This window comes from Petaurus breviceps, unplaced genomic scaffold (genome assembly GCF_028583685.1).
Source record: "Petaurus breviceps papuanus isolate PSGF00001 unplaced genomic scaffold, PetGlider_PUasm1.0 66, whole genome shotgun sequence".
NCBI classification, from domain to species: domain Eukaryota; kingdom Metazoa; phylum Chordata; class Mammalia; order Diprotodontia; family Petauridae; genus Petaurus; species Petaurus breviceps.
In genome coordinates, this window is record NW_027186442.1 from 4,942,380 (window position 1) to 4,970,226 (window position 27,847).

The 27,847-nt window shown below is 40.3% G+C and overlaps 1 protein-coding gene across 2 annotated transcripts in view; it reads right to left on the reverse strand.

Annotated features, from left to right (window-relative positions):
- Window positions 1-225: 225 nt before the first annotated feature.
- The window catches only part of LOC138173879 (B-cell lymphoma/leukemia 11B-like), a 130,278-nt gene continuing 102,656 nt past the window's right edge, over window positions 226-27,847 (reverse strand). For both annotated transcript variants that reach the window (XM_069103953.1, XM_069103952.1), the window contains one exon: window positions 226-7,193. In XM_069103953.1, coding sequence (XP_068960054.1) covers window positions 5,182-7,193 — 2,012 coding nt within the window. In that variant the 3' untranslated portion in view covers window positions 226-5,181. The remainder of the gene's footprint in view (window positions 7,194-27,847) is intronic.

Here is a 27,847-nt window from a genome sequence, read left to right on the forward strand (position 1 = left end):
GAGCACTTTCCAGACCTTGCTGCCTTCTAGGTCCTAGAGGCCAATCCAAGTTATGCCTTCTCTAGACTATAGTGCTAAGTTTTCCATACCAGTGTAACAGCACCTCCCTCCCCCAGTACATGTTAATTTAATGAACCAGGGGGGAAAGTGGTAGAAAAACTCAAATGGTTATTAGAAATTGGCCAGTTTGCCAATCAATCTTGAAAAGACATATGAAAGACAAGGTTTGGAGATCAAGTAAATGTCCAATTTATTTTTATAACTTGAAACTGGAACAAACTGTTTTGAACGAGCGTACAAATGAGATGGCAGACACATGCTGAACTCAACATTGTGACGTTAAGGGAGAAAAGAGGCCAAAAATCTCGTACAGAGAATAAAAGGAACAATAAATATTTCACTAAGCCATATTGAAACGACCTCCTGTCATCTCAACATTTTATCCATAATAAAAAAAAAGTGCCCGTTTTTTAAACGGAGCACAAATACCAAGCAATAATAAATAGTTCCAAACTTGTAGTAAAAGACAAAACTTCCAAGTAAACAACAAAAGCTCATACAATAAGTAATAGAAAAAGGTAATAAAAATATTTTGCCTTGCCGGTACAAATGCAAACAACTGAAACCAATGTTACTTTGCTTTGCAGTTCTAAAATACAAAGAGCACCATAGACATGAGTTTGCCTGTGAGAAACAAAACCTTGGACAGTCTTTCACTCAGGACTGGGATGAAATACTAATTTCTTTTCTGTTTTTTTTTAAAACCTTTCTCTTATGTGAATTCAGTCTCCTCTCCCCCTCCCCCCCCAAAGACCCTCAGACAGGAAGTGGCAAATTCCAAGGTGGGAAGCTATCCCTCAAAATGGCCATGTTAAGCTTCAGCATCATCTTCAGAGGTCCAGCAGCAAGGACGAGGGAGCTTGCTTGATGTTGGCTATGTCCCATTGTGCTTGGCCACTGGCTTTTTTGTTTATTTTTTGAGAGAAGGAAAAGAAATTCCAATTTTCGCTGCAGTCAGTAGGAAACACAATCCTTGTGCTTTCAGATGACTTATTCTTGGCTTTGGGGTGACTTCTCTTAGGCCACTGAATAACTGCTGGTGAGAGCTATCTCGCTTATGGGACAGCCGTAAGGTTGGCTTGGGTTCCAAGGCAACTTAACGGTATATCCAAATGAAATGTAAGTTTCTGGGTTTCAAGGGTTCAGCCAGATAAGAAGCCTAAAAGTTGCATCAGTATTTTTGTTTGTTTGTTAAATTTTCAAACAAGGTCAAGGTAAGTGGCTTGGGGAGGAGCATGTCAACCAGATACCCATCAAAAGAGAAAGGTTATCTGTATTTGGTGAGGAATTACCCACAAAGATGCTAGGTTTGAACTTCCTTTTCCTGAAATCATGGTTTCTTAAAATTGGCATCTTAAAAACTGTTATTCCCCCAGGGAAGAAACTAAAATAAAACAAACAAACAAAAAGAAAATACCACCCTATCTTCTTAAAGCTACTTGGGGGGGGGGGGGAGAGAGAGAGAGAGAGAGAGAGAGAGAAGGAGGAGGAGGAGGAGAGGAGAAGAGAGAAACAAAGAGACAGACAGACAGAGAAAGTGGAAGGAAGCAGGAGGGAGGAGAAAGAGAGATATCAAAAGGCACCAAATTTCATCCCAGTCCCTCAAACATTCAGAAATTGATGGAATGTACAATTAGGAGAGAACAGCGGCAAAGCGGATCATAGACAGACTGGCAAGACCTGTACAAGGAATAGGCCCTTTTCTTACACTGAAGGGAATCTGGGCCCAGACCATTTCTATCCAGAAATTTAATTTGCAGTCACCTCAATAGCAGACAATTTTCCCTGTGTCTAGCAGAAACCACGGCTCTCTTTGGAAGGGGTAAAGGTCATTTAAAAACTGTTGTTCTTGAGGGTGGGAGAGATGGTGATTGGTGATGATGGGGAAGGACGTTCTCTCTTTCTCCACATCTTAGAATCTGCAGAGAAAGGGGGATGGGGTCAGGGGCACTTTGTGGAATGTTACTTACTTGAACATCTTTACAAAAACTGATTTTTCCACTCAACATGAAAGGGGAATTACCATCCAGTCTGATGTGGCCAGACCCGGGGAAGCCTTGATGCAAGGTCCAGGCTGCTCTGAGTGAGAAGCCCCATGGGAACAGTACTTTTTGTAGGCCAACTCTGATAAAAATATAGACAACAAAAGTGATTTGTGAACAAAAGCATTTAACAACCGTCACTTTGTTTCTTTTACTCAAAGGTTGTCAAACAACCCTTTCTCTTTTACAATAGGTCTTAACATACAAATTTTTTTGCAATATTTTATCCTGCCAAATTAAAAAATATATTATGGCAGCCTGTTTGTCTTTGTTTTTTATTTCCAAATTCACTAACAAAAAGGTACATGAAATCCCTTTAAAAGGACAAGCGTACAGTTAAAAAATTACAAGCTCCAATAGAAATACAGTGAGTGCCTACATCATATGAACCAACCAATATCAATGTCCATTCTGGAGGGGGGAGGGAAGGGGAAGAAAGAGGGGAGGGGAGAGAGAAAAAATAAGTACAGGTCAGAAATGTGATTTTTTTTCTGCAAAGCAATAACAATATTAAGCACTTTTTTCTACATACTTTTTCTACATGGTGTAGCAATCCCCTTTTAATCCCCAAATACAAGTTTCTATACATTTTTTGAAATAAAAATTCAACACCCAAGGCAGAAAAAAATTTACTAAAACTCAGACTTTACAGTTACAGTGACAAGAACAAATTTATAGACCCACCATTTAAATTTTACTGCAACATTTTCAAGGAAAAAGAAAAGGGTTTTTTTTTTCCTGGTTTTGTAAAATGCCCAGGCATTCTCCATTATTACAAATACTGGTCCACTTTTACAGTAATCAAGAAATTTTAATATATATAATATATACTAAAACCCCGTCACCAAAAGAAAACAATATACACATGGCCATCACGGCATTTCTTTTATAACCTATTAAGCAAACTTTGAAAAAAAATGATCGCTCAAACACACATACACACAATTTTTTTTTACCCTTGTATGTATCCAATACTGTAAACGTATTTTAAGACAGAGTGCACTAAATTTAACTTTTAAAAAAAAATTAGCCGTTGTTCCTGAATTGTTTTTTTTTCATTCAACGATAACAACTTGTAACGTGTGTCACTTGAGTTTAAATTCAGCAGTAAGTCACCTCCATTCCATTTCCTAAGCAGCGTTGTCCTGGAAAAAAAAAACCAAGCTGAGAATAATTCAGCCAATGGATGTCCGAAGTTGTGCTGGGTATACATCTTCATTGGATTGGGTCTTATGGCATTTTTCACGTCCTCTATCTTCAACCAGGATTTTTTTTTTCTTTTTTAAAGTAAATGTGGCTTTTTTTTTGTATGTTTGTTTGTAAAGAATGTACTTTTCTGGTTTTTACTCTTTTGCAAAAGTCTTTTCGTTTCACAAAAAAAAGTTTTGCATTTGTCTCAAGAGACTCAAATAGGAAGATCAGTTTTCAAGGCACTCACGTCAAATTGAATGGCAGTAAGAAAAACTGTCCAATAAATTATTATTTTATCTTTTTTCTTTATAGTGCCAGTATTGTGAATGCCATGCTTAGCAACACTGACACTTAATCTCTCAGCTGTCCCCTTACAGTTTAACCCACCTCTGGGCCAAGTAAAATATGCTGCAATTTCTTGTTTAGAAGCCATTTAATTTAAATGCAAACAAAAGTTTTAAAGTGCAGGTCAACATAATTAAAATGTCTAACCTTAACTGTTCTCTGTTCAGTACCATTTGTCCTAATGGGATAGGGAGAAAAAAAATGGGAAGGTACCTTTCATCCTAATTTTTCCATCACTATTCTGACCAAAGGACCAGAAAATTTTCATAATGTTTTCTCTCCTTAACAATAGCACAATTGTGCATTATAAGAGATAACCCTAGCTTCCTTAGATCCTCAGGGTACCAATAACTTGACTCTTTCCTGACTTAGAAGCTAACTAGTTAGCCCTTAAAGAAACATCTAACTAATGGTTTCAGTAGCTCTACCCTACAGAAAGAAGCCAGCCTAAGCTAGTAGACAATTTATCATTTCCTTCCTTCCCTGTGAATACAGGAACATTCTCATTACATCTAGATGGTCCTTCCACATTGACCAGGCTGGATATTCTAAGATAAGTGACATCCACTCTGCATCTCAGGGAATCACTAATAGTCCAATGAAGTCACGTTATCTGCCAATAATGCACAATCGAAGGATGCTATTGACTGTGGCTGCCTTTAAACAAAACCTGCTTTGTCTCATGGGGACGATTTTATGGGGCTGATCATTTTTTGTTTCATTTTGTCTTTTTTTTTTTTGTTCCAGTTACAAAACTTGAATGCTGAAAACTATGTGAAAACAAACAAAAAAAGGCCTCAGTCACACATGACTTCATCAGTGCTACATTTCAGATCCAATTCCGAAAGAAAGTGCTACAATTTCAAAGATTGTTATCCGCTGTACTCCCCACCCACCCCCATACCCCACTTGCTTGACTTTTTTCTTTCTTTTTTTTTTTTTTTATGTGTTTTGGGGGGGGGGGGGGAAGGAAAAAAAAACTTTAAAAGTTATTTGTGTCGGCTTCTTCACAAGAAATTACACATGCTTAGCTTAAATTTCAAAAAAGCAGCGGCCCAAAAAATTATAATTTAAAAGATATGCTTCTCCCCTACAATGCAAGTAATCTCAGGCTACTACTGGGTAAAATTAATAAGAGATACCCAACAAATTTTGAAAAGAAATTTAAACAGAAAGAATAATAATAAAAAAAAAAGTACCTGCACATGCCAAAAAAATTACAAAAACCCAATAAATACAGAAATTATTGCACAGTTAAAAGGCTCCACAATTTTTACTGCCTTAATCAACCCTCAGGTTTAATAGAACTTTGTAGACACAGGTTAAATTTGAGTGCCATTTTCTGGCACCTACCATAGTTATGCTAAGTTATGTTTATGGAGGCAAAATTAAGTCAGCATTTTCTCAGTTGGCAATAGTTAAACTGTACAAATTAAATGTTACCTAGACCCCTGATTTAACCCAGTTGGGAATGAAGAGGGAAGGGGATGCTGGGGCGAGGGCAGGGGAAGGAGAGGGTAGGAGAAGGGAGCATGGGGGGCCTTTAGCTTCTTTCCGCCTGCTCTATTTTCACATCGTTTGTCAGCAAATGTTCTCCGTGCCATTTTTTCATGTGTTTTTCCAGGGTGCTATAAACGCTGAATGGCATCTGGCAAATATCACACCGGTAGACCTCTTTTCCTATCTGGCCATGGGTTTTCATATGGCGGGTTAGCTTACTGCTCTGGGCGCATGCGTAGTTGCAGAGCTCACATTTGTAAGGCCTTTCTCCGGTGTGGCTCCGACGGTGGACCGTCAGGTTGCTGCAGTTCTTAAACACCTTGCCGCAGTACTCGCACGTGTCGCTGCGGCGCCCTTCCTTGGAGCTCGGTCGGCCCGGGCCCGGCCCGCTTATGTGGGGGGTGCTGCCTCCACTGGCGGTCCCACTTCGTCCTGAGAGGCCTCCGTCCAGCATGTCCCCCGGCGGCGTGGAGAAGCGCAGGCTGCCGTTCTCCGACGAGTGCTCTGAGGAGGTGGCGAACGGGGACTGTCGCGAGTCTGTGAATCCGAGAAATGGGTCCTTCATGAAGTGTCTCGAGGCCGCGTAGCCCACCAGCCACTGCGAGTAAACATTTTCCGAAGGGATGATGGTTGCTGGTGGCAAGTCCAAATCCTTTTCTATCTTTATCCTCTTGGATGAGTTGTTTAAGCTGGGGCTCGTGATGGGCGTGGGCTTGCGTGGGAAGAGCCCCGGGAAGGGCTCTCCGGGGCCGAAGCTTCTCCCGTTGACTGTGCCCTCCTCGGTCCGGTCCAGCTCCCCGGCCACGGAGTCTTCGTCTCCGGTGTCCCTCTGACACAGGTCTCGGGCGCAGAGGTCGCGCTGGTCCGAGGTCCTCTTCATGAAGCCGCTCCTCTTCTGCTTCTCGGCCAGCATGTCGCTGTACTGCTGGATGGCGCCCAGGCTCACGTTCTCGATCACCTTGCCCAGCACGAGGGACTTCTCGTCCGGGAGCGACTTGGAGCCGTTTTCCCGGTTGCGGCTGAGCTCCGAGTCCATGCTGAAGCTGGACTCGGGCCTGCTTTCGTTCTCCAGCTCCTCCTCCTCTTCCTCCTCTTCCTCCTCCTCCTCATTGTCGTGGCCCAGGGAGGGGTCGCTCTCATTCCTGAAGTCGGCCTCGCTCGATTTCAGGCCCTCCGCGGTCAGCTCGCTCGTGCCCGGCTCGGGAGAGCTGGTGGTAGAGAGTCCATCGTCTGACCTGCCTGTCATGGAGCCGGCTTTGTGCATATGTGTTTTCATATGTCGCTTCAGCTTACTGGCCTGGGAGCAAGCGTGGTCACAGAGCTGACATTTGTAGGGCTTTTCTCCTGTGTGACTACGGCGATGAACTATGAGATTACTTTGAAACTTGAACGTTTTCCCACAGAATTCACAGGATTTACTCTTCGCCTGAGGTTGGGGAGGGGTAGTACTGCTAGGAGGCATGGGGGGCAGTGGAGGGGTACTCAAAAAAGGTGATTTAGGGCTTGGCTGAAAGGGGTTCAATAAGCGATGCATAGGGTTGCTGCGGTTTGGTGAGACTGGAGGAGGGGTCGAGTTGTTCCCCGCCAGCTCTCGGAGCCTCCTGGAGAAATCCATCGCTGGCGAATCGATTGCCATGGGGTTCAAACGCATGACTCTGTCAAAGGCACTGGGATGCTGGGCAACTAACCCCATTTCTTCGGCACTAAGGCGATGTGGGTCCAGATGGTGACGGGGCGGTGGGCTGAAAAGTGGGGGAGTGTTGGGGAGCCGGCCCTCGCCAAAGCCGGGGTGGTCACGCAGGATGGGGCCTGTCATTCGTAAGAGACTAAAAGGGTTGTTATCTCCGAGGAAGTTCATCAGCGGGGACTGTGCAACAGCCTCTGGTCCCAGAGGAGGAGGGATGGTGATCCGTGGAGTAAGGGAACTGTTTGAAGGACTTGTTTCCAAATAGATGCGGAATCCATGTGTGTTTTGGGCATGTTGAAGCAAGAACCAGGCGCTGTTAAAAGGTTGCTTGCATGTTGTGCAAATATAGCTTGAAGGCTCATCTTTACCTATAAAAAAGAAAGCAGAAAGAACACTCAAAAATCATACAGATGAGAGAACCCAAGAGCCACTGACCCATACTATATTTTTCGCACCCTCCCCTCCTCCTCTCCCCCAAGGCATCTATTAAAAGAAGGTTCAGCAAATTACACAGGAAGATCTAAGTAGGTTCCTAACATTTTGAAAGTAGCAATAAAGTTACTGTTGGAAAGGTCTGTAGCCTACACTTGGCCTGTACTATTGAAAACATCTCCTAAATTACAACAAAGTCTATTGTGTCCTCCATGGGAAAAGACTTGGGTTCTAACCCCAGCACTGTTCAGGTGGCCTTGGGTAAGTAATTCAATGCCTGTAGGCCATAGTTTCTTCATCAGTAAAATGAAGGAATTGGCTTAGGTAGCTCCTTCCCGCTCTAAAGGTCTGATTGTATGAAGATACATAGAAACCATACAGATCTCACACGTGTACCTAATTAAGTGATATTTGCTTCAAGGAACTTTCCTAGAAAAATGTCTTTCTGTTATGGGTTTGCATGGTTTGGGGATATATCTATATTTAATGCTGTATCTTTATTCAACAGAGTTCGTTCAGACTACACCCTAAAATGATACCAAGGATACAATGGAATTTTGCCACCACCAAAGTCTAAGAACCCTTGGGAAAAATGTCCCTATAGGAAATCTTTTTTGTACCCCTCATATTTCTTCTGCCAAAACACCGAGTGTGCAAATGAATAGCTGATAATCAAATCTGACAGGGCAGTTGTAATGAACTGTAACAAATGTTGCTTTGTTAGAAATTTGCTATGTTTGGTAACATCACCAACAGATATTTATGGCCACTGGTTGAACAAGGTCAAAAATGTTCAGTGCCTTCATCTGCCTGTCATTCAGGCAGCCGGGAGAACTGAGGTTGCAAATTTCATTTGCTATTTGTCTTTCTGATCCCTGTTCAACCTAAGGATAAAACTCATCAGTTTCAGCCTGTAACTCTTATTATGCATTACAGGAAAAAAAAAAAAAAGACAGGTGTGGAAAGACCTTGGTTTCTGTTATCATGTTTGCTAACTTAAAATAAAAAAAAACAAAACCAAAACACCTTAAAAAACACCTCCCATCCCAGACATACTATAACTATTTCTTTCAAGAGAAGGTTTGGTCAAAGTAGACTTTCCTGGTCTTCCCACCCACCTCCCCAATGGCTAATGTTTTCCCCTCAATAACTACCTTGTGTATCTTTATTTTGTGTACATACATGTGCTCGAGCACACACACATACACACATAATTGTCTTCCCCAACAGAACAGGGAAGTTGAGATTTTTCTTTTTTTTTTTTTTGTATTTGTATTTCTAGTACCCTAGGGAGGCTGAATGCATCAGATAACTGTAGTAAGAGTCCTAAACTTGGATCCTAACTCTTGACATTTACTAGCTCTGCCACCCTCAGGAAGTAACTTTCACCTCTTTTGAGTCTCAGTTTCCTCATCCATAAAACAGGGATAAGTATAAATTGGTGATCGTTGTGAGAAGGTATCTTAAGACCCTTAAAGTGTTACAGAAATGAGAAAAGGAGTGACCTTTCAAGCCTCTTTTTTTCTTTACCCCAATCTGCCCCACCTTCTTAAGGTTTTTTTTTTTTAACTCCAATCAATGCATGGTGGACCCAGCTGAATGGAAATGAAATATTTGTGTTAATTACTCTTTCCGTATATAAGAGAAATAGAAGAACTTGGAAAGCACAGCCAGGAGGCAGGGTCCATGACAACCCACAATTCCCTTTTTGAAATCAATCACCCATGACAGTATTTCAGAAATGAAAGTGGGGTGGGGGAGTGGAGAATGAGTTAATCTATAAATAAATAAGGCTGGAAGACTTCAAGTTGTGTAGAAACCTGTCTTGCAAGCACCCTGTAGCAGTATGTTTATAGACATATAAACTGTACTTTTGAAACTGTCTTTAAAACTATGACTCAGAGGGACTGAGCACCCTGAAGCCAGAGCACAGCATTAAAAAAAAAAAAAACAGGAACTAGTGATTGACACCAATACAGCTTGACTGCTGGCATCACATGCCTGCTCTGAAAATCTGGGGAGAACTGAGGGGACGCTGGCATAGAGCTCCCTCAAACAACAACTAAAATGTTGTATAGAGCTATACCATGAAAAGACTTAATAGAATAATTATTTTGGGGGAAGGCACTGATGGGGGAAAGGGGAAAGGGGCAGTTAATCCGATAGAAATAAAATGCCTGAACTTTTGAAAAAATAAATATCTACTGTCATGCTTCCATATTTTAAGACTTCAACGACTTGAGAGTCTCTCAGTAAGGAGCTTTCCTCCATCAACCCAGATCACAGCATTTCGGGTGTTTTTGTACAAGGATGGCCTTCGTGAGCTGTAGAGGACAAAATTCTACACCTGGTTTCCAGCCCCCATTTCACAGCCTGCCTGTTCTCAGCTCAGTCAAAAGACATGAGGGCCATCTATCACTGGGTTACATGGGCCTTTCCAGCTTGGCAGAACCTGCCAGTGCATGCATGGCCCTGACACAGCCTTGGAAAAGCCAGAGTCACTTCCATACCATTCCACAATGAAACATCAAGTAGTATTCTATTAAAGAATTGCTTACCTTTGGGGGGGGGGGGGGGCGAAGCAGATTATAACTTTAAAGTAATTAAGCTTCAACTTTTATAATTAATCTTTCAAAATAGCTTATGTTAAGCACTTTGGGCTGGGTCTCTTCCCCCAGAATGCTTCTATAATTCACATGCTAACAGTTAACCTATTTGATGACTAGAAAAACATGCATTACCCCTCACAACCTAACTCATAAGAGCAAATTTGCAGGATTCTCTGTGGGTTGCAGTGCAGACTCCATCCCCTATTCCCTCCCCCTGCAATGCCCAAAGACCTAACATTGCAATCTTTTAAAACACCCATATCTCTCCTAGTGCACGCCCTGCACAGACAGTATAAAAAGTGACAGGAATCAGCGAAGCAGGGCTAAAATAGAGAACGTTTCCTGCCAGCAGCTGATTTATTTTTTCGTTTCGGGAACAGCACATTTTTACCTCAGCTTACCTGGGAGCAGAGCTTAATAAAGACCCTTCTGAAGGGAGAGTTAATATGACAGATGACAGGCAGCATCTTACAAGGTCATATATCTTCAAATTAAAGAGGGTCCTGCCTCCTTCACCTTCATTTTAACCACTCTAATTAATCGATTTATTATAGGCAGTTGTTCTATTTCTTCATTTTTCTTAAGTCAGATGATAACTCCTTGGCTCTTGTTATCCCCCTCCCTCCCTCCTCTCCTCACCCAGTCCCCCACCCCACCAACTCCCTCAGGCTGCCAAGCATTTTACTAAAGATCTGTCCTCATGAGGAATGTCTAAATTATAAGAACATGTAGAATTCCCCGGAAGGCTGGGGACTAAGGCCAATCTAAAGCTGAAATGGCTGATTAAAAAATTAGCCTCAAAATGGCAGCTGATGAGAGGGCCTGTAACTACTTGTTTTGAAAAGCTCAGGGCCTACCTCTTCCCTCCCCACCACCCTGCCCCAAACTTTTAAACTTTTTCTTCATGAGACACACAGAAGCAAACAGCCATATCTATAATGCATTGTGATCTTGAGGAAAGCTGTTTTTCTTAGTGAAATCAAATTTCTCAGCTATCTAGGCTTATAGGGCCGTTAGCTCTTCTGTCTTTGTCACTTCTATGCCCCTAAACCCACTGCTTCTGAAGACCCCCTCCACAAACGGCAGACATTCACTGTAGGCCACTCGGCTATCGAAGATCAGACAACTTCATTAAAAAAAAAAAACTTTCACAGCCCTCAAAGGCTCTCTTTAGACTCCCCTCTCTCCTCTTCCCTTCCTTTTTTTTTTTTTAATAAAATGTTCATTTCCATATTATCACTTCATGGTTATCTTGCCTAGAAATTGCCTTAAGCAGTGTAGATGCTCACTTTTAAGAAGAGAACAATGTCAGAAAGTCTTTGAAGATTCACTACGAACATTTTTATATTCTAAAACTTGCTAAATATTTTAAACATGCCCACGAACAGTCATGTATTGCTCAAAAGTAAGCCTTCTCTTTAATAATGTAGTATTCCAGCTTTCTAGAACCCTTTTTTCAGTTAAAGGCCCCCAGGAAGTTGGTTTCCAGATGCCCCCTCTATGTCACTCGCCTCCATGGCTCCCTTTCCCAAGGGGCACCTTGGTTATGGCACTACCCTTTAATAGAGAGAAATTCAGGCTTTCCTAGACCTGGACCGCTTCCCATGCTGTAACTGCCTGGGTTTTATTCTGACTGACAAGCCAATTATGAGCTTATTTTTTAATGACTGTACAAAACAAAGTCAAATCCTGCCCTGAAAACCTAGAAATGCCTTAGAAATGTCTATTCTACTCCAGTCACTAAATCAGTTTTCTATTATACCACCTTCCCACCTCTGTCCCATAGGATGTACTATGTGCTATGCATTTGGGATACAAAGTAAAAAAATAAAACAAAAAAAACCCCCATGAAACCATTTCTACTCTCAGAGAGCTTAGATTCTATCAAATTTAGAGGTAAGGTAGCTGCAGTAGACTGAGGTTCAATTTATTAGAATAATTATTAGAATTAATCAAAGAGCTTAGATGATAAAACATTTTATTTTAGTTCTGCTAAACCCAGAGGTCAGAGTATGTGACAGTGCAGAAAACTCAGGTTGCTTTGATGAATTGAATTCACAGGTTTGCAAAAATCAAATCACTGTTTTCCAAACTGGTTCTAATAAGCAGAATTCACCATTTTAGATAAAAAAATTTAAAACTGGGTAGGCAAATTTGCTACCCAGATATCAACAATGTAGGGAGAATCTGGGTGCAGTCAGTAAAATAAGAGACCTGTCTTAGAGGCACTGAATCCTCTCTGCCAGACCAGGACCCTTGCAGTTCTTGAACCTCTCATCCTCAGATAAGAAGAACAGTACGGATAAGTTTTTCCACACTTCTCTTTTTCTTTTCTTTCTTTCTTTCTTTTTTTTTTTTTTGGTTAGGCCATCTTACTCACCAAGGCCAGAAGTGCAGTGAACCCCACAGTGGATCTAATCTCACTGCTGACTGGCACACAAGCTTTGACCTGTTCCCTTTTTGTTCTCCTGTGGTAGCCTGGTCGGCACTGTACCATACTCTAACCACCCCCATCCCTTACCTCCAAGAGCTCACCATATTGGTGTTGGACTTTGTGTGGACCACCCACTCTGCTTTATCACTACTGAAGCTTAGAATTCCTGAGCCCAAGAGATCCACTAGTCTCAGCCACCCCAGTAACAGGGATTACAGCCACCCTCAAAGACTTTAACAAGCAAGTGAATGCTTGCACATAAACGTATTAACCACTGGCTCCCCATAGAACTTGGACTATGCAGTAAAAGTCACAAAGTTTAGATGAGCCTGGTCCCTGCCTTCATGGAGTCTGTGATCTGATAAGAAGAGAGATACTTGTGGATTGACTACAAAATACAAGATGATGAAAATGTATATCAGAGAGGTACAAACAGCACCAGTGAGGTATAAGGGAGAGGGTTGTTACAGACTAGAAGGATTCTGAAGCCTTCAGTGAAGAGGCAGCATTTGGATTTTTAAAATGGATTCAACTTCAAAAGTGGACAAATACGGAAAGAAGTCATTCCAGGTACAGGGTGTGAGCAAGATGTATTTTTTTTTTTTTTTTTTTTTTTTTTTTTTTTGGGGGGGGGTGTTCTTTCTAAAATATCTTTGTTCCTAGCTAGTATATTTCCATATTCTAGTCTTTACTGACAAATGGGAATGACTTGTATGACCTTGTTTAAGTCTCTTCCCCTCTCTTGGACTCAGTTGCTTCCTCTAGGAAGTCTGGGGATTAGATTAATTTCTAAGCTTTCTTCCCATGCTAATATTCTGTCTTCTCCCAACCCATAGTGCCCTAGTTATTTTTTTCTTCATTTTATTAGCTATAGGAGATGACCTTAACCCTTCCCACAAATGCTGAAACTTCACATGGGAACCTTTCCATGCTCCGTTCAAGAGATACAGCTATAAACTCCAAGTGATATTTCGGGTATGCCTTATGAGGTAACTAGAACTGCAGTAAAACCTTGAAGGAATGTTAAGGCAGCCTCTGTCTATGGCTTCCAAAGTTCCAACAACGTGGAAATCGGCACACTTAAAAGGAATGGCTCCCTTTACAGTCACTTTCAGAAGCAGATGCTCATTGGACTACTTCCTACAGACGTCTTCCCCCCCCCCCCCACTCCCATGGTACTTTCTCGAAGCCACTCCATTTTTAATGAGCATTTAAACAATTACTCCTCCTTATTATGCTAGTTACTCTAATAATACCAATAAAGGTATCCTTGATGCTCAATAAAAAACACACCTTTAACTGAATTATTATTAAATTAAAACCCCATAATTGAGAGCACTGGTTAACGAGTGTTCTCACAAGACCAGCTAAGGGCATTCAAGCCAGGTGAAGATTTAGTGTTTTCTATAGAATGGGGGAACGAGCCACATTGGGGCTGAAGGAATAAGAACGTCTGCTTAAATTAGGGGAGAATCCTGTTCTAATCTCTAGAATGGGTCCTTTGAGTGTTAGATAGTAATCACTACACCCACAGATGCCACCTAATGGTCTTTGTCACCTGTCTTACTCTCAGCAGATCATTTGCCAAAAAGAAATCACTTGGAAACATTCTTCCCAACTATACAACATAGAGAGCATTTTCACGCAGATCAATCTTTTGTTTTAGGAACAGTGTCTATGAATTCAGTTTGTCTTAACAAACTAACTGAAGCATCTGTTAACAAAAAACAAAACAAACAAACAAAATCCAGTACCTGCCCTCAAGGGATTTACATTGTATTCTACAGAAAATATATACAAAGTCATTTCAGGTATGGGAGAAAAGACTAATAACTGGGAAAATCCACTAGTACTTGAGTTGGGTCCCAGCCTGATATTGTAGCTCCAGGATGAGACAAGGACTGGAAAAATCCCATGAAGTAGATGAATATCACCATTCATTAGGCTCGAACCAACCTTTCTATACATTATTTCTTTTTCCTCATCTTAGGTTCTGGCCAAAACACCAGCCATTGCTTGACTTGTACATTCCAACTCCCATCTATGTGCAGTCCTTCATATACACTTTTCCCATTACTAAAATGCTCTCCCCATCCTGGCCTCTGCCTCCCTGAATACTTTTATCTTCATTCAAAATTCAGCTCAAGGACCACTACTTATGTGAAGACTTTGTTCAATCCTTCTGTTGAAAGTAGTCTTCCAATTACCTTATATTCTCTAAACTGGGTAATACCTATTATATTGAATGAATGAATGAAAAAGCCTTTATCAAGCATTTGCTATGTGCCAAGCACTATGCTAAATTCTAGGGATATACACAGAAAAGTCAAGACAGTCTCTGATTGTAAGGAGTTCATAAAATCAGGGGAGACAACATACATAGGGTATCCCAAAATTCTCAGTGTATTTTAAATTGCTAAGACTTAAAATTAAATTAAAAGCTAATAAGGCTTTAAGAAAGTAAGGCTTAAAACTGCACCAAGAATTTTGAGATACCCAGTGCAAGAATTCAGTCACAGGATAAATGGAAAGGTCCCAGAAGCCCTTAAGGGACAATAGAAATTCAGATCGCGATTACCCCATATGCCCCACTAAAATGTAAACTCATTAAAGGCTGTTTTGTTTTTGTGACAGGGTTCACATCACCTAGCATAGTAACTTGCATGGAAGGTGCTTTAATAAGTGGTTACTGAACAGTCACATCATCTGCAAAATAGGGATTATAATATTTGCCCCATACACCTCAAAGGGCTGTTATGAAACAGTGAATTCTTATTCTTAATAATACTTCTGCAATTTAAATCACAGGGTTATTCTGTAGAAAGTACCTTATAAACCTTAAAGCACTACAGAAAAGTGAGCTATCATCATTATTATTATATTCCCATGAGTTCTCATAAATAAATGAATTTTCATAAATATATTTAACTTTTCCAATAAGAATCCATGTTCAGTCAAATCTGAGGGCACAATCTGCTAATTATTTTCCCATGCCATGGATATTAATCACTGTATACTCGTTTTATCTTTACACAAACATTCATTGAAGAGCTATTTTTTATGCGGTATAATATGGTAGGGGCTCAGGAAGTGAAAGAAGAAAGTAAACAGCAGTCCTGCCCTCGAGGGGTTTACACTTTAGAATCTAAGTGTTTTTTTTTTTATTCAAAAATGTAAAAACCACTTTTCACTCCTTGGTCACAAGTCTGGTTTGCTGACCTTCTAATTTCATATAAAAATGAGAAAAGCATTAATAAAAGACTGTGTATGACATAATGCCAGATGAATGGAACAAATTATGACATAAGAGTTAAAAGGAGATAAAGAATATGGAAATATGCTTTGCATGATTTCACATGTATAATTGATATTACATTTTTTTGCCTTCTCAATGGGTGAGGGAGATGGGTGGGTGAGAAGGAGAGAATTCAGAACTCAAAATTTTTTAAATGAATGTTAAAAATAAACAATAAGATTTTTTTTAAAGGAGAGATATAATTGTGAGAAGGAACAACACAGAGAACAGCATCACAGGTAAGAATTCAATGGGTCAGATCTGAATAGGAAGAAGAGAGGGAACATTCCAGAAAGGTAGGGGAAGGTCAGAGGAAGAGGGATGGAAACTGGAGGGAAGGTACATTAGGCATGTTTGGGATTATAGGGAACAGACACTAGTTAAAACAGGAGGGTGTGTAGGGATATAGCAAGAAATACAGATGAAAAGTGTGGAGAGAAGGGAGGAATGAGAAGCTAAGGAAAAAAAAACCCATAAACATAAAAAGTTCAAAGCTTTCCTATACAGCTGTGTTAACTGAAAAGTTTGGCTTCAAGTCCATATAGCATGGTTAGAATCAAAGATATTATGATCCTATTCCTTATTTCTAGCCATTTCTTATACATACATCTCTGTCTCACTGAAATTTAGAAGTGAATTTGCTTTTAATAATAGGTCACAATTGAACTGGGCACTAAGAGTAAATAATGAAATGGTGGCTCTTTAGAAGTACCAAACCACTGTACAATCTCAGAGGGAAGATAGACAGCATTTTTCTTTAAGACTTAATTCAATGAACTCAATTAGGCTTCAGCATTCACACTGTCAAGGAAAGGTTGGAAATTTAAGGTTATTTTCAATAAAGGGGGTATGGAAAAGTGTCTCAGAGAAGGCGCCATTACCATTTTGCTAATGCTATTGGCCAAAAGCTATGGGCCTTTCTTATCTACATCCTTTCCTCTCCTATTCCTGGGGGAAGATAAGGGTTCTTACATCTAAACATCAGCTGTTAAGTCTAGTCTTCCTACTTCCTGGGCCACAACCTTCCAGCCTCTAACCCCCAACCTCCTTCCTGGAGTCAAGCTGATCAAAATGGTCTATCTTCACCTGGAGGTCTGCCATCTTAAAATTAACTGACCACCTGCAGTCTTTGGAACTTCAGAAATCCTAAGAAGAAGGCAGTGCCTAACAAGAAGCCTCCCTTTCATAGGAAAAGCCTGCTACAGGGTTGGACATACAGACAAGAAATACCAAATGCTGACAGTCTTGGTTGGGGAGAGTCTGACAAATGTAACACATGCACTCAGTTCCACAAACTTTTTTTAAGAGTCCAGTATCTGGCTCTCTACTTTTCCCCTATCACATTCTATTTTGTATCATATTTGTTTGTGCATGTGTTATATCCCTCTAAGTAAATTATAAGCCCCTTAAGGGAAGGTATTTGTTTGTCATTGTAACCCTAGCAGTAAGCATAGTTCCTGGCACAAATTAAGAGCCTCAGGGAAGTTTGTCAAATTAAGTTTTAACCAAAGTTAGCAACTCTTGTCCCTTACTTCCCAATATTTACTTTGACTCGACTCTACTGGGGTGCATAGAGGAAGGCACGAAGAGGCATCTCCACGGTTCCTGTAATATGAGGGGGTGGGGTAGGGAAGGACTTTAAGGAACAAAGGCAGAAGCCTAAAGATTCATAGGAGACTGTGGAAAGGAGAATAAGAAGGTTCATTCCAGCACATGGGCACTGAATGCCTACAATGCACATATAACCCAAGTTTCCATGACTAAAGGGGAAGCGAGGATAACCAGTATAGTATCACAGAAGGAGTACTGGGACTGCAATCAGGTTGTCGCTGTTTAGTCCTGTTTGACTTTTCATGACCCCATTTGGGGTTTCCTTGGCCAAGATACTAGAGTGGTTTGCCATTTCCTTCTCCAGCTCATTTTACAGATGAGGCAAACAGGGTGAAATTAAGCCCAGAGTCACCCAGCTAGTAAGTGTCTGAGGCCAGATTTGAACTCATGAAGAGAAGTCTTCCTGACTCCAAGCCCAACGTTCTATCCATCTCATTTTATCTTTGTTGCTAACTTGCCCATGCTGTCTTCCTCTACACATGGAAAGCCATTTCCTTCTACCTTCACTGGTTAAAATCTTTCTCCAAGGCCCAGCTCAGGGCGTACCACTTCTGCGATGCCTCCTCCTAGAAAGGGTCTCCTCTCCCCCTCCATTAACGCTATAAGTCCTTCTCTCATTGTACCCTGGAATTTTATTCTAAATCATAGCCATCTCTATATATGTCTTATCTCCTTTAGTTGGTAATTACCCTCTATATGGGCAGGCACTGTGTCTTATTTGATCTTTGTAATATTCCCAGTGGAATTAAATTAACCAAGTGGTAAAAATGATAGTTCTACATGGGAACATATTCTGAAACACTTCATAATTCACAAAGCACCTCACTCATAACAAGTTATGGAGTCATTATTATTATCTTCATTTTACACAAGAGGAAACTGAGGCTCAGAAACAGGAAGTGATTTACAAACTAAATTGTCAGAACTGGGACATGAACCTAGAACCTTTTTTTTTGCTTTTTGGAGGGCAATTGGGGTTAAGTGACTTGCTCAAGGTCACATGGCTAGTTTTTGTGTGTATATGTATTAAGTGTCTGAGGCCGAATTTGAACTCGGGTCCTCCTGACTCCAAGGCCAGTGCTCTTATTCACTGAGACACCTAGCCACCCCTGAACCTAGAACTTTTGAATACAAGTCTAGGGTTCTCTTCACTACATACTGCCTCACATTCAGGTCTAAAATCAAAGAAAGCTTTGTTATCTTTTGTATGTGACCTTCTATATGTTTTAACAAATGAACCATGAGGGTTTTATGTTTCCACGCCATTTGCAATCAGGAATTTATCCTGGTGTTACCTGGGACCCAGGAAAACACTACATTTTTATTTTGCAAAGAGCTAATTTAGGTTAAGAGATTAAACATGGACATTTCCACCCCCCCACCCCCAAAAGGAAATGATCAAATTTGGGAAGGTCCCAAATACATTCAGGAATCTGTTACTTATGCTGGTGTGTCACTCTTTTTGCAAAAGTGTCAGTTTCATGTAGGCAATTTAATCATATCAGAAATTATTTTTGTCTTCTTAGAACATTCATAACATTGTGCTTATCCCCCTTATGCACTTATGGTTTAATCCATTACAAGTATCTATGTCCTCTACTAGAGTGCCAGCATTTTGAGGGCAAAAACCATCTTTTAAAAATTTTTTTTATTCTTTCAAAGGGCAAAGTACATGGTCTTATGTGTAGAAGATGCTTTGAAAATGATGAATGAATGAAAGGATATGTAAGAAAACAGAATCTTAAGAAGTGAAGGAACTTTATAATTCTAATTTAAAAAACAGCTAACATTTATAAATTCTTTTACATACAATCCTCACAAAAATCCTGTGAGTTATTATTAACTCCATTTTGCAGAGAATCTGAGGCTTGGATAGGTTAAGCCATCTTGCCCACAAAGCTAGTAAGGTATCAAAGGTAAGATTTGAATTCAGGTTTCTCTTGGATTCCAATACACTGTACTACATCAATATCAAAGCTAGGAGGGACTTTATAATCATAGAATCACAGTATGTTAAATATGGAAGAGATCTTAATTTTTTTTAACATAAAATTCTGGAAGGCTTGAAGGAGCCCTAGAAATTATCTAATCCAGAGGTTCCTAAACTTATTTGGCCCATTGCCCCCTTAAAAAAAAAATTATTCCACAATCTCCTGGAAATCTACTCTCTTTAACCCTTTAACAGTTTTTTTTTTAATTTGTGCCATTTCAAAAAAAATGATGCATATTAAATTTAATAATTTATTGTAAATTCATAGGTTTTTTCCTGTGTTGAAATTTTTGTGTCATGTAACCATACATAGTATTGTATTGTAAGCAAGTCATTGCATGAATATATTCCTGCCATTCAATGCCCTCCAATTGCACCTGAGGTTACTGCCTCCCGTCATTCCATTGGCTCCCCCCACCACAGGGTGGTATCACCCACTTTGGTTCCCTATGGAATCCAATGCTAATATTTTATATATGAAGAAACTGAGCTCTAATTAGGGAAGCTCTCTATTTAAAGGAAGTCTGGGGTGAATCTTTTTGTAGAGCAAATAATCATTGTCTAATTATGAATGGTTTCCTTAATTTTGAATTTAGTGGAGAGACTGTGGATAGGGATTTGTCTTTAAAGCCAGGAAGGGTTCAAGTGTAGCCTCTGACCCATATCATGTGACTCTGAAAAAGGATGAAAATCAAGGCTGATGAAAATGATTCTCTAGTCCTATTAGTGGTATATAATGGAAAAGTCACTTGGACTTCAAGCTTTGGCTCCATCCTTGACTACCCATATTATGCTGGAGAAGTCCCTCCATCTCTCTCTGAGATTCACTCATCTTCCTTCATTTGTAAAGAAGGGTAACAATATTTAACATGACCTATTTCAAGGGATCATTGCAAGAAACTGCTTTTTAAATGTAAATCACTATAATAATAATGATCAAAACAAAAGGTGGTACACTTCAACCTTAATCTTTGCTCCTTGCTAAAAGGTCTTCCCCCAGGCTGGGACTGCCAACTGGGCCCATTTTTGCAGTCATCTGTACCTGTACTTATTTTGTATTATTCTTGATTGGGGCAAATATCCACTCTTTCTATACCTAGCACTTAGCACACTTCCTGGCAGGTACTTAATAAATTTTATTCACTGACTGGTATCTACTCCATTCAGCTTCAAAGAGGTCTTTAATGAATATAGAACCTTGATTTTCCAAGACAAAGGGATAGGGCAACTGGTCTACCACCTTCCGTGGCATTTAATTTTTTAACAGCAATATAATGTTTTGCATTCTTCTCCATCTAGATTCCCAGGATAAAGAGAGTTTTCATCCCTTTTACACAGGAAAACAAGACAACTATTTTTTTTTTAATGGAAGCCATTTGGCAACTCAGGCCAAGAGACTGGCTTGACATTTATCTTGCATCAATATTACACATTAATGTGATTTAATGTAATGTTGATGACAGCTTACATTAAAGGTATACTTAAAGACACAGGCCATATATCCAAGCCTCATCTGATGACCCACTCATACCACATAACAGCTAATATGATGCAAATTCCAGCAATTCAATCTAACTCATTTCAATTCAATTTGGCACAGTGTAGTGGAGTCAGAGGACCTGGGATTGGATCTGCTATTTACTTAATATTTGTTTGACTTTAAGCAAATCACTTTAAATCTCTGAACCTTTAGTTTCTTCATCTGTAAAATGATTTCAAAAGTTCCTTCCAGCCCTAAGTCCTTTGAATCAACTCAACAAACATGAATTAAGTGCCTACTGTATGCAATGTCCAGTAGTAGGACCTAAGGGAGAATCAAAAGACATGGGCCCCGCCCTAATGGGGTTTACAGCTTAATCAGTATACTGAATAGATGAGTGGCCACTTAGGAGTTTTTTTAGCCCAGATCTGACCTGTGCTTTGCTAACTGATGTCAGACTATAAAACCCCAAAGTATAAAATAGAGCAAGGGGAGGGGTCAACGGAAGTAAAGGAGTGAAAAAAATTCAATATTGGAAGAATCGATAACATATGAGCTGACGTCTAAATTACCCTCTCTGTGACAAGAGTTTCAATTAATTCCACACGTTTGTCATCTAAACACTTTGAGCCTGTGAAATCACTTTCTGCTGAACTAAGACAGGGGTTAGCCGTGGGGTGGTGAAGCATTGACATGTAGAGGAAGTAGAAATCTTAGGCATATTACCTTACCATAGGTTGAAAAGGGGGTTTTCTATACCAGTATGGAAAGACTCTACATAGGCCCTACAGTGTTCTTACATGTAGCATCCCATTTGGAGTTCTCATAAAACATCTTACACATTCTTAAAAGATGGGTGTCTTTCATTTTTTTTTTCTTTTCTTTTCTTTGCAGAGCACTGGAAAAAAGGAGGCAGTGGGATGGAATAGAAAGAACACTGACTTTGGAATCAGGAGATCTATGTCTGAATTTTTGCTCCACAACTTACTAGCTAAGTGAATCAAGTGCCTGGAGAAGCCGCTTTAATTGGTATGATGCCTGTGGAAAGGCAGTTGATTTAGAGGGGAAAAGGGCCTGGATTCCAATCCTGACTCTGTTACTTATGATCTGTATGACTTGTCAAAGTCACTTAACCTCTCTAGCTCTCAGTTTCCTTTGCTGTAAAATGAAGATAATCAGATAACTTCTGAGATCCCTTCTAGGACTGAATGGGAAGGGGATATGCATTTATACAGTACCTACTATGTACCAGGTCCTGTGTCAAGCACTTTTACAATTATTATCTCATTTGATCCTTACAACAGCCCTGGGAGGTAGGTGCTTTATTATCCCCTTCTTACAGCTGAGAAAACTTGAGACAAACAAAAGTAAAGTGATTTGCCCAAGTTCACACAACTAGTCGGAGGCCTGATTTGAACTAAGACCTTCCTGACCCTAGGCACAGTGCTCTCCCCTGTGCCTCTATGATCCCATGGCTTCTCAAAATCTCAATTCCTCCTCTGTAAAATAGATAGTAAAACTTTCATTACCTTTGAAACTGGCTTGTTGCAAGGAAAGCCCTGTGTAAATCATAAGATGCTATAATAATAATTGGCATTTATATAATACTGATGGAATGACTGATTTCACTTGATTCTCAGAGCCCTGAGTCAGATATTATAGATATTATGATTTTTTAAAATACAGATGAGGAAATTGAGGTTCAGAGAGCTCAATGATTTGTTGGTGGTCATACAGCTGAAAGCAGAAACAGAATCTGAACCTAGGACTTTCTCACTCAAAGTCCAGCACCTGTATGCACCAGCTGTGCTACAGAAATAGGAGTTATAATGATAATGACAATCACAACCTCTTAAATCTGATAGGCCAATACTTCTTCATGACATTAGAATTCCAAAAATAGAAATTTAGTAAAGGATGTTTGCCATCCAGAGGGCATGATGGAGAATAGAGTGCTGAAGCTGGGAGTCAGCAAGAACTGCGTTCAAATACAGCTTCAGACCCTTGGTAGCTGTGTGACCCTGGGCAAATTATGTATAAACTGTATTTACCTCAGTTTCTTCATCTGTAAAGTGGGAATAATAATAGGACATACTGCACAGAGCAGTGGGGATCAAATGAGATATTTGTAAAATGCTTTAAATTATAAATGCTAGTTATCTTTTTATCTGATGGGAAAATGAGGAGTGAATTATTAACTAATCAAAGGGCAGATTTTCTTGGGAAAGGAGGAGCTGATGGTTTGGCCCTGTGTGTGTAGGCTCTGCACAGTGCTTTATATGAACTGTCTCCTAAGAACCAAGGTAGGTGCCTCATCATAGTCAATGGATAAAATACTTTTTTTGCTTTAATTCTTTAACAGTCCTGCTTCTTTAAATCCACAAAATCTCCCTGTTCCACCCTAAGAAGTATTGTAAGGGCTGTAAATCTCATTTTAATAGAATGTACATTTAGCTATGAGGAGATAATTGACGTTATGGAGAGCTTCGATGCTGAATTATATAGGTTATCTAATACAAAGGGGACTCATTACGGAAGCACTACAAACAAGCAGTAATATATGTATATTGTTCTGAATGGCGTTATAGCAAAAGTGTTCAGGTCCGCAGGGATTTATAAAACACAAGAAAACAGCAGACGTGCACTTGTAAATTTGTTTCATTTGTCTCTGAAGTTAAAGGTTATTCCCTTGTTCTGAATTTGTAATAAAAACATGCTAGGCTAAGGTTTGTGGAGGATGTTTGAATATTTAAATTGTGTCTAATGATAGGCAATTATAGGGTAGAAACTGGACTTTGCATCGCGCGGAGCATCAAAGCATTTTCCTCCAGGAAATCTATTTATCTTTGGCGCTTTCTACCGGGCACGTTATCCTAAGGTGTGTGGCATCCCGGTCGCTTGCAAAGTTAACCGTATCACGTCGGCTGCCTGCCCAGCCAACACCACTAGGTCCGGTTTTTGTTTTGAGCAAAAATCTCCCTGATAAATCTCCCGCACTAATGGCTCTGGAAATGGGTCCTCAAGGGCGGGATGGGATGCTCCGAGCCTCCCTCCCCTAGAGAACGCTGGTCAGACGTCTTTGAGGGGACAGGAGAAAGGGAAAAGGAGGGAAAGAGGCAGCAAGGAAAGGGAAATTCCCGGCATGGGTCACTTTTTCCTCGCCCCGCCTCCTCTTCTCCCCCAATCCCACCTAGCCCCCGGGAAAGAAAAATGGGGGGAGGGGTACATGGGATGGAGAAGAGGGATGAAGACAAGACGAGGATGGAGGATGCAGGATGGGATGTGACGGCAGTTGAGGAAGCTGCAGATATGGCTTGCTCCTTCTCGGAGCAGTGCGACAGTCTGTTCAGGTTAACCAACTGCGTTAGAATAACTCCAGCCGACTTGTCACCGAGTACAAAAGTCATCAGCGAGTGAATGTTCTTTTCTGCACCGCAATTAAGACGAATCAATACGACGTGCCACAAATGGTATTTTACTCTCAATAAGAACCCGGGCTGAGTTTATTCAGAATATTTTAGCGCTTCCCCAGGGGATTTTGGTCCGACGCAGATGGCAAATAAAGTACTCAGCCTAAGGCTAGAGCACATTATGCTAATTCTAATGTCAGATGTACTTTAATATACAGCTCTATTTAATCACCCCATTATTTCACATTTCCATATGAAAACCTGCGGCACTTCGGCAGAGCCGTCACTCGGCGACAATGCCAGCTTCCTTCAACCAGAGCTCCCTGCAAAGGAGGGGCGAAGGCTGGTCATTCTCGCCAGTCAAAATGTTACAGTTTCAAAGTTTCAGCCTTCCCTGAATTTAAAGCTGATCTCCGGGTGCAATTAGCAAATCACTCTCCAAGAATGCTGAGATATACAAAACACTCCAGGAGGTGTGACTTGGGAAATATCGACCCTACCCTAACACGCACACACATACACACAATGCAGAAATATGCAGGCATGTACACTCACCCAATAGTATTTTCACACTCAGGCACAGGAACATACAGATACATACAAAGATACATGCAGGTGTCATACACTGGGGGGCACAAACTATTCCCTTTCTTTGTATTCCCAGCACTTAGAGAGTTTGACACATAGTAGGTGCTTCATAAGTGTTTGGTGTTGTCTTGACACAGAGACTTACAGAAACAGGTATGTGCACAGAAGCTAAGGGCCCCACGGATTTGGAACTAGAAGGGATCTTAGAAGTCATTTGATCCAACCCTCTCATTTATATATATATGAGGAAACTGAGGTTAGAATGGGGAACTGGGCGGATGATAGTCACAACATAGCAAGTGGTTTAAACCTAGGAGCTCTCAAAGGAAATCTAGTGTATCACACATAGTTAACACTTGTATGTTAGGCACTGTGCTTAGCAGTGGTAATACTAAGAAAGACAAAACACAGATCCATATACAGAGTCATGCTATTGAACACACACACACACAACACACACACACACACAACACACAAACAACTGAGGGAGACGACAGACAGGCACACCCAGAGACAAACTCAATCCATTCACAACAAATAAGGTATTAAAAAAAATTCATTTGGGCAATTTAACCAATAGTCACAGCAAATCACTGACAAAAAAACACCCATGCTTTCTAGGTTTGTGGCTTCTTTCGCTTAGAAGACAAACACAGTTGACTCAACTGCTGATATATAGATGTCTAAATCAAATAATCATTTTACGCTGATCAATACTACTTGCTTACCCACAGCCAACATTAAGCTACTCTGACCAGACTCTCATGGAGCCAGTCATCCCTACTGATGACTCACAGAATGAATGTTATAGCATCTAACCAGCCTAGACTAGGCAAAGTGTGGACACAGAAATGCTTATGTGTGCAATGAATTGTGGAAGTTAAGCATAATAGACTCCAAGAATATCAGGACTGGAAGGGGTCTTGGGAAAAAAAACACAGCACTATAAATGTTGGAAATGACCTTGGCAGACACATGGTATGTTGGAGCTTAGAGGGAGCTCAGGTCAGAGAACACAGAATATGAAAGCTAAAGGGGTTTTAGAATTATAGAATATAGAATATCAAAGTTGGACGAGACCTTAGAATCACAAAAGGATATGAGAACCCGGTGGACACTTACGGGTTATCTAGTGCAGCTTATTAATTTTAAACATATGAAATCTGAGTATAGGGAGTGGTATATATGGTAGGTGATAGAGGGAATGATGGTGACTGGTCAAACTGGAGATCCCAAAATACATTGGGATACGATGGCTTGTTATAGTAGATTAGAATTTTGCAAAGTCAAAGGGAGGAGAAAACCACTCAAATCTAAACTGTATCAATTTTACTCTTTCCAAATGACTCTCCCACATCAAGACCCTACCATGTAAGTAAACTGGTTGGGATCCTGGGGAGGTGGGGGGTGATGGTGGTGGTGGTGGTAGAGCAGGACAATGGTATTCTAGCCATCCAAACACTTGAAAAGATTATAATGATGATGTTGAAACATAGTCCAGTCCAGTCGTCTAAAGACAATAGTTAGAGAGGCTATTAATATGGTATAGTGGATATGCCACTGGGTTTAGAATCAGGAAGATTATCTGTTCAAATTTCACTTACTGTGTGACCCTACTCAAGTCAATTGGCTTCTCTGTGCCTCCATTTCTATATCTGTAAAATGATGGGGGTCAGACTCAATGAACTCTAAGGTCACTTACAGCTCTTAATCTCTGATACTACAACCCTAATCTAGATCCATTGAAAAATGGGTTTGGATATATAGGCAACAGCTAATACCTGACCCTACCTTGTTCTCAAATTATAAATTAGCATTTAAAACTGCACATATGAGGCTTACAATTGGTTATAACATACAGTTGACAAATTAGCTGCTCACCTTTGAGCACACTGGCTGACATTCCTTAATCAAAATGGCAGATCAGAAAAAGAAAATGAAAGTGAATGCAAAGGAAGGCAACAGTTGAAGGATTGTGATACAGTAGACCTGGGTTTGAGTCAAGCTACTACTAACTAGATACAAAGTCAGGCAAGTCACCTGACATTTCTGGGTCTCAGTTTCTTTACTGGCTTTGGATGAGATGATTTAGCACAATGCTAGGCATATAATAGGTGCTTAAAATGTTTATTTATTGATTGATTCTAAGGTCTCTTCAAGCTCTACTGATCTTAAAAGAAGGAAAAAGAAAAGCAAAGGAGATCTTCATTTTAACTTCTCTTTAAATAGTTTCATATGAAATAAATATTTGAAGGGTTATAGCCCAAAGAAATAGAACAAGATTCTCAGCACCTTCCATTTTCTTTTGCACTTACCTGATTTTTAACAGACTTATTTCATGATTTCTGAATGAGAAGTTATTTGGGTGAAAGCTATTTGACAATTTAAAAGTATTATTAGAGCTTCCAGAGTATTGGTACAACTAATTTAAGCTCCTATCAGTTGTAAATGTTATCATAGGATATCCTCATCATCAAATTATCAACATCACCGTCAGATCACCCTGAATTCAGGATCCATCCCACCAATATCACCATCCAGTCATCTTCTAACTTCGGTTCTTATTGCTACATCTCTTTTAATTGCCTTTGGGAAAAAATACTGGAAATTACTTTTCAATTTTCTAAACTCCATTTTCCACTCTATTACTATTGGTTGTTTGTTTGAGAATAGATGCTAATATTCTCTAGGTACTTTGCCTTTCTTCCTTTTGCCCAGGTTGGATAAATAGGTTGCATCTCCTTAATTTCGAAATGCATTCCTTAGGAAAATATAGTTGAGTCTAGCAAACAAGGAAAAGAGAGAGAACTGGGGGGATGGAGGGGGAGAAAATAAATAATAAATACTACTTGCTGATTGACTGGGGAAAGAAGAAAGGATGTAAAGGGAGAGAGTGGGAAAGAAGAGAGAGAGGAAAGAAAGAGGACAGAACTCATGCATTATTTATTCTTGGCAATAAACAAACTTGTGGAATCCCAGTCAATTTCCATCATTATGGAAATCATTTGAATTCCAGAGTTGGCTAGAGCTGTAGTTTATGGAAGCTTCTACAGAGCTCTGGGTCCTGTAAAGGAAAGCCTAATACTGGATGATCAGTGAAGGAGTGAGTGGAGAACCAAGAGAAAAGAAGGAAGGAAGGAAGGAAGGAAGGAAGGAAGGAAGGAAGGAAGGAA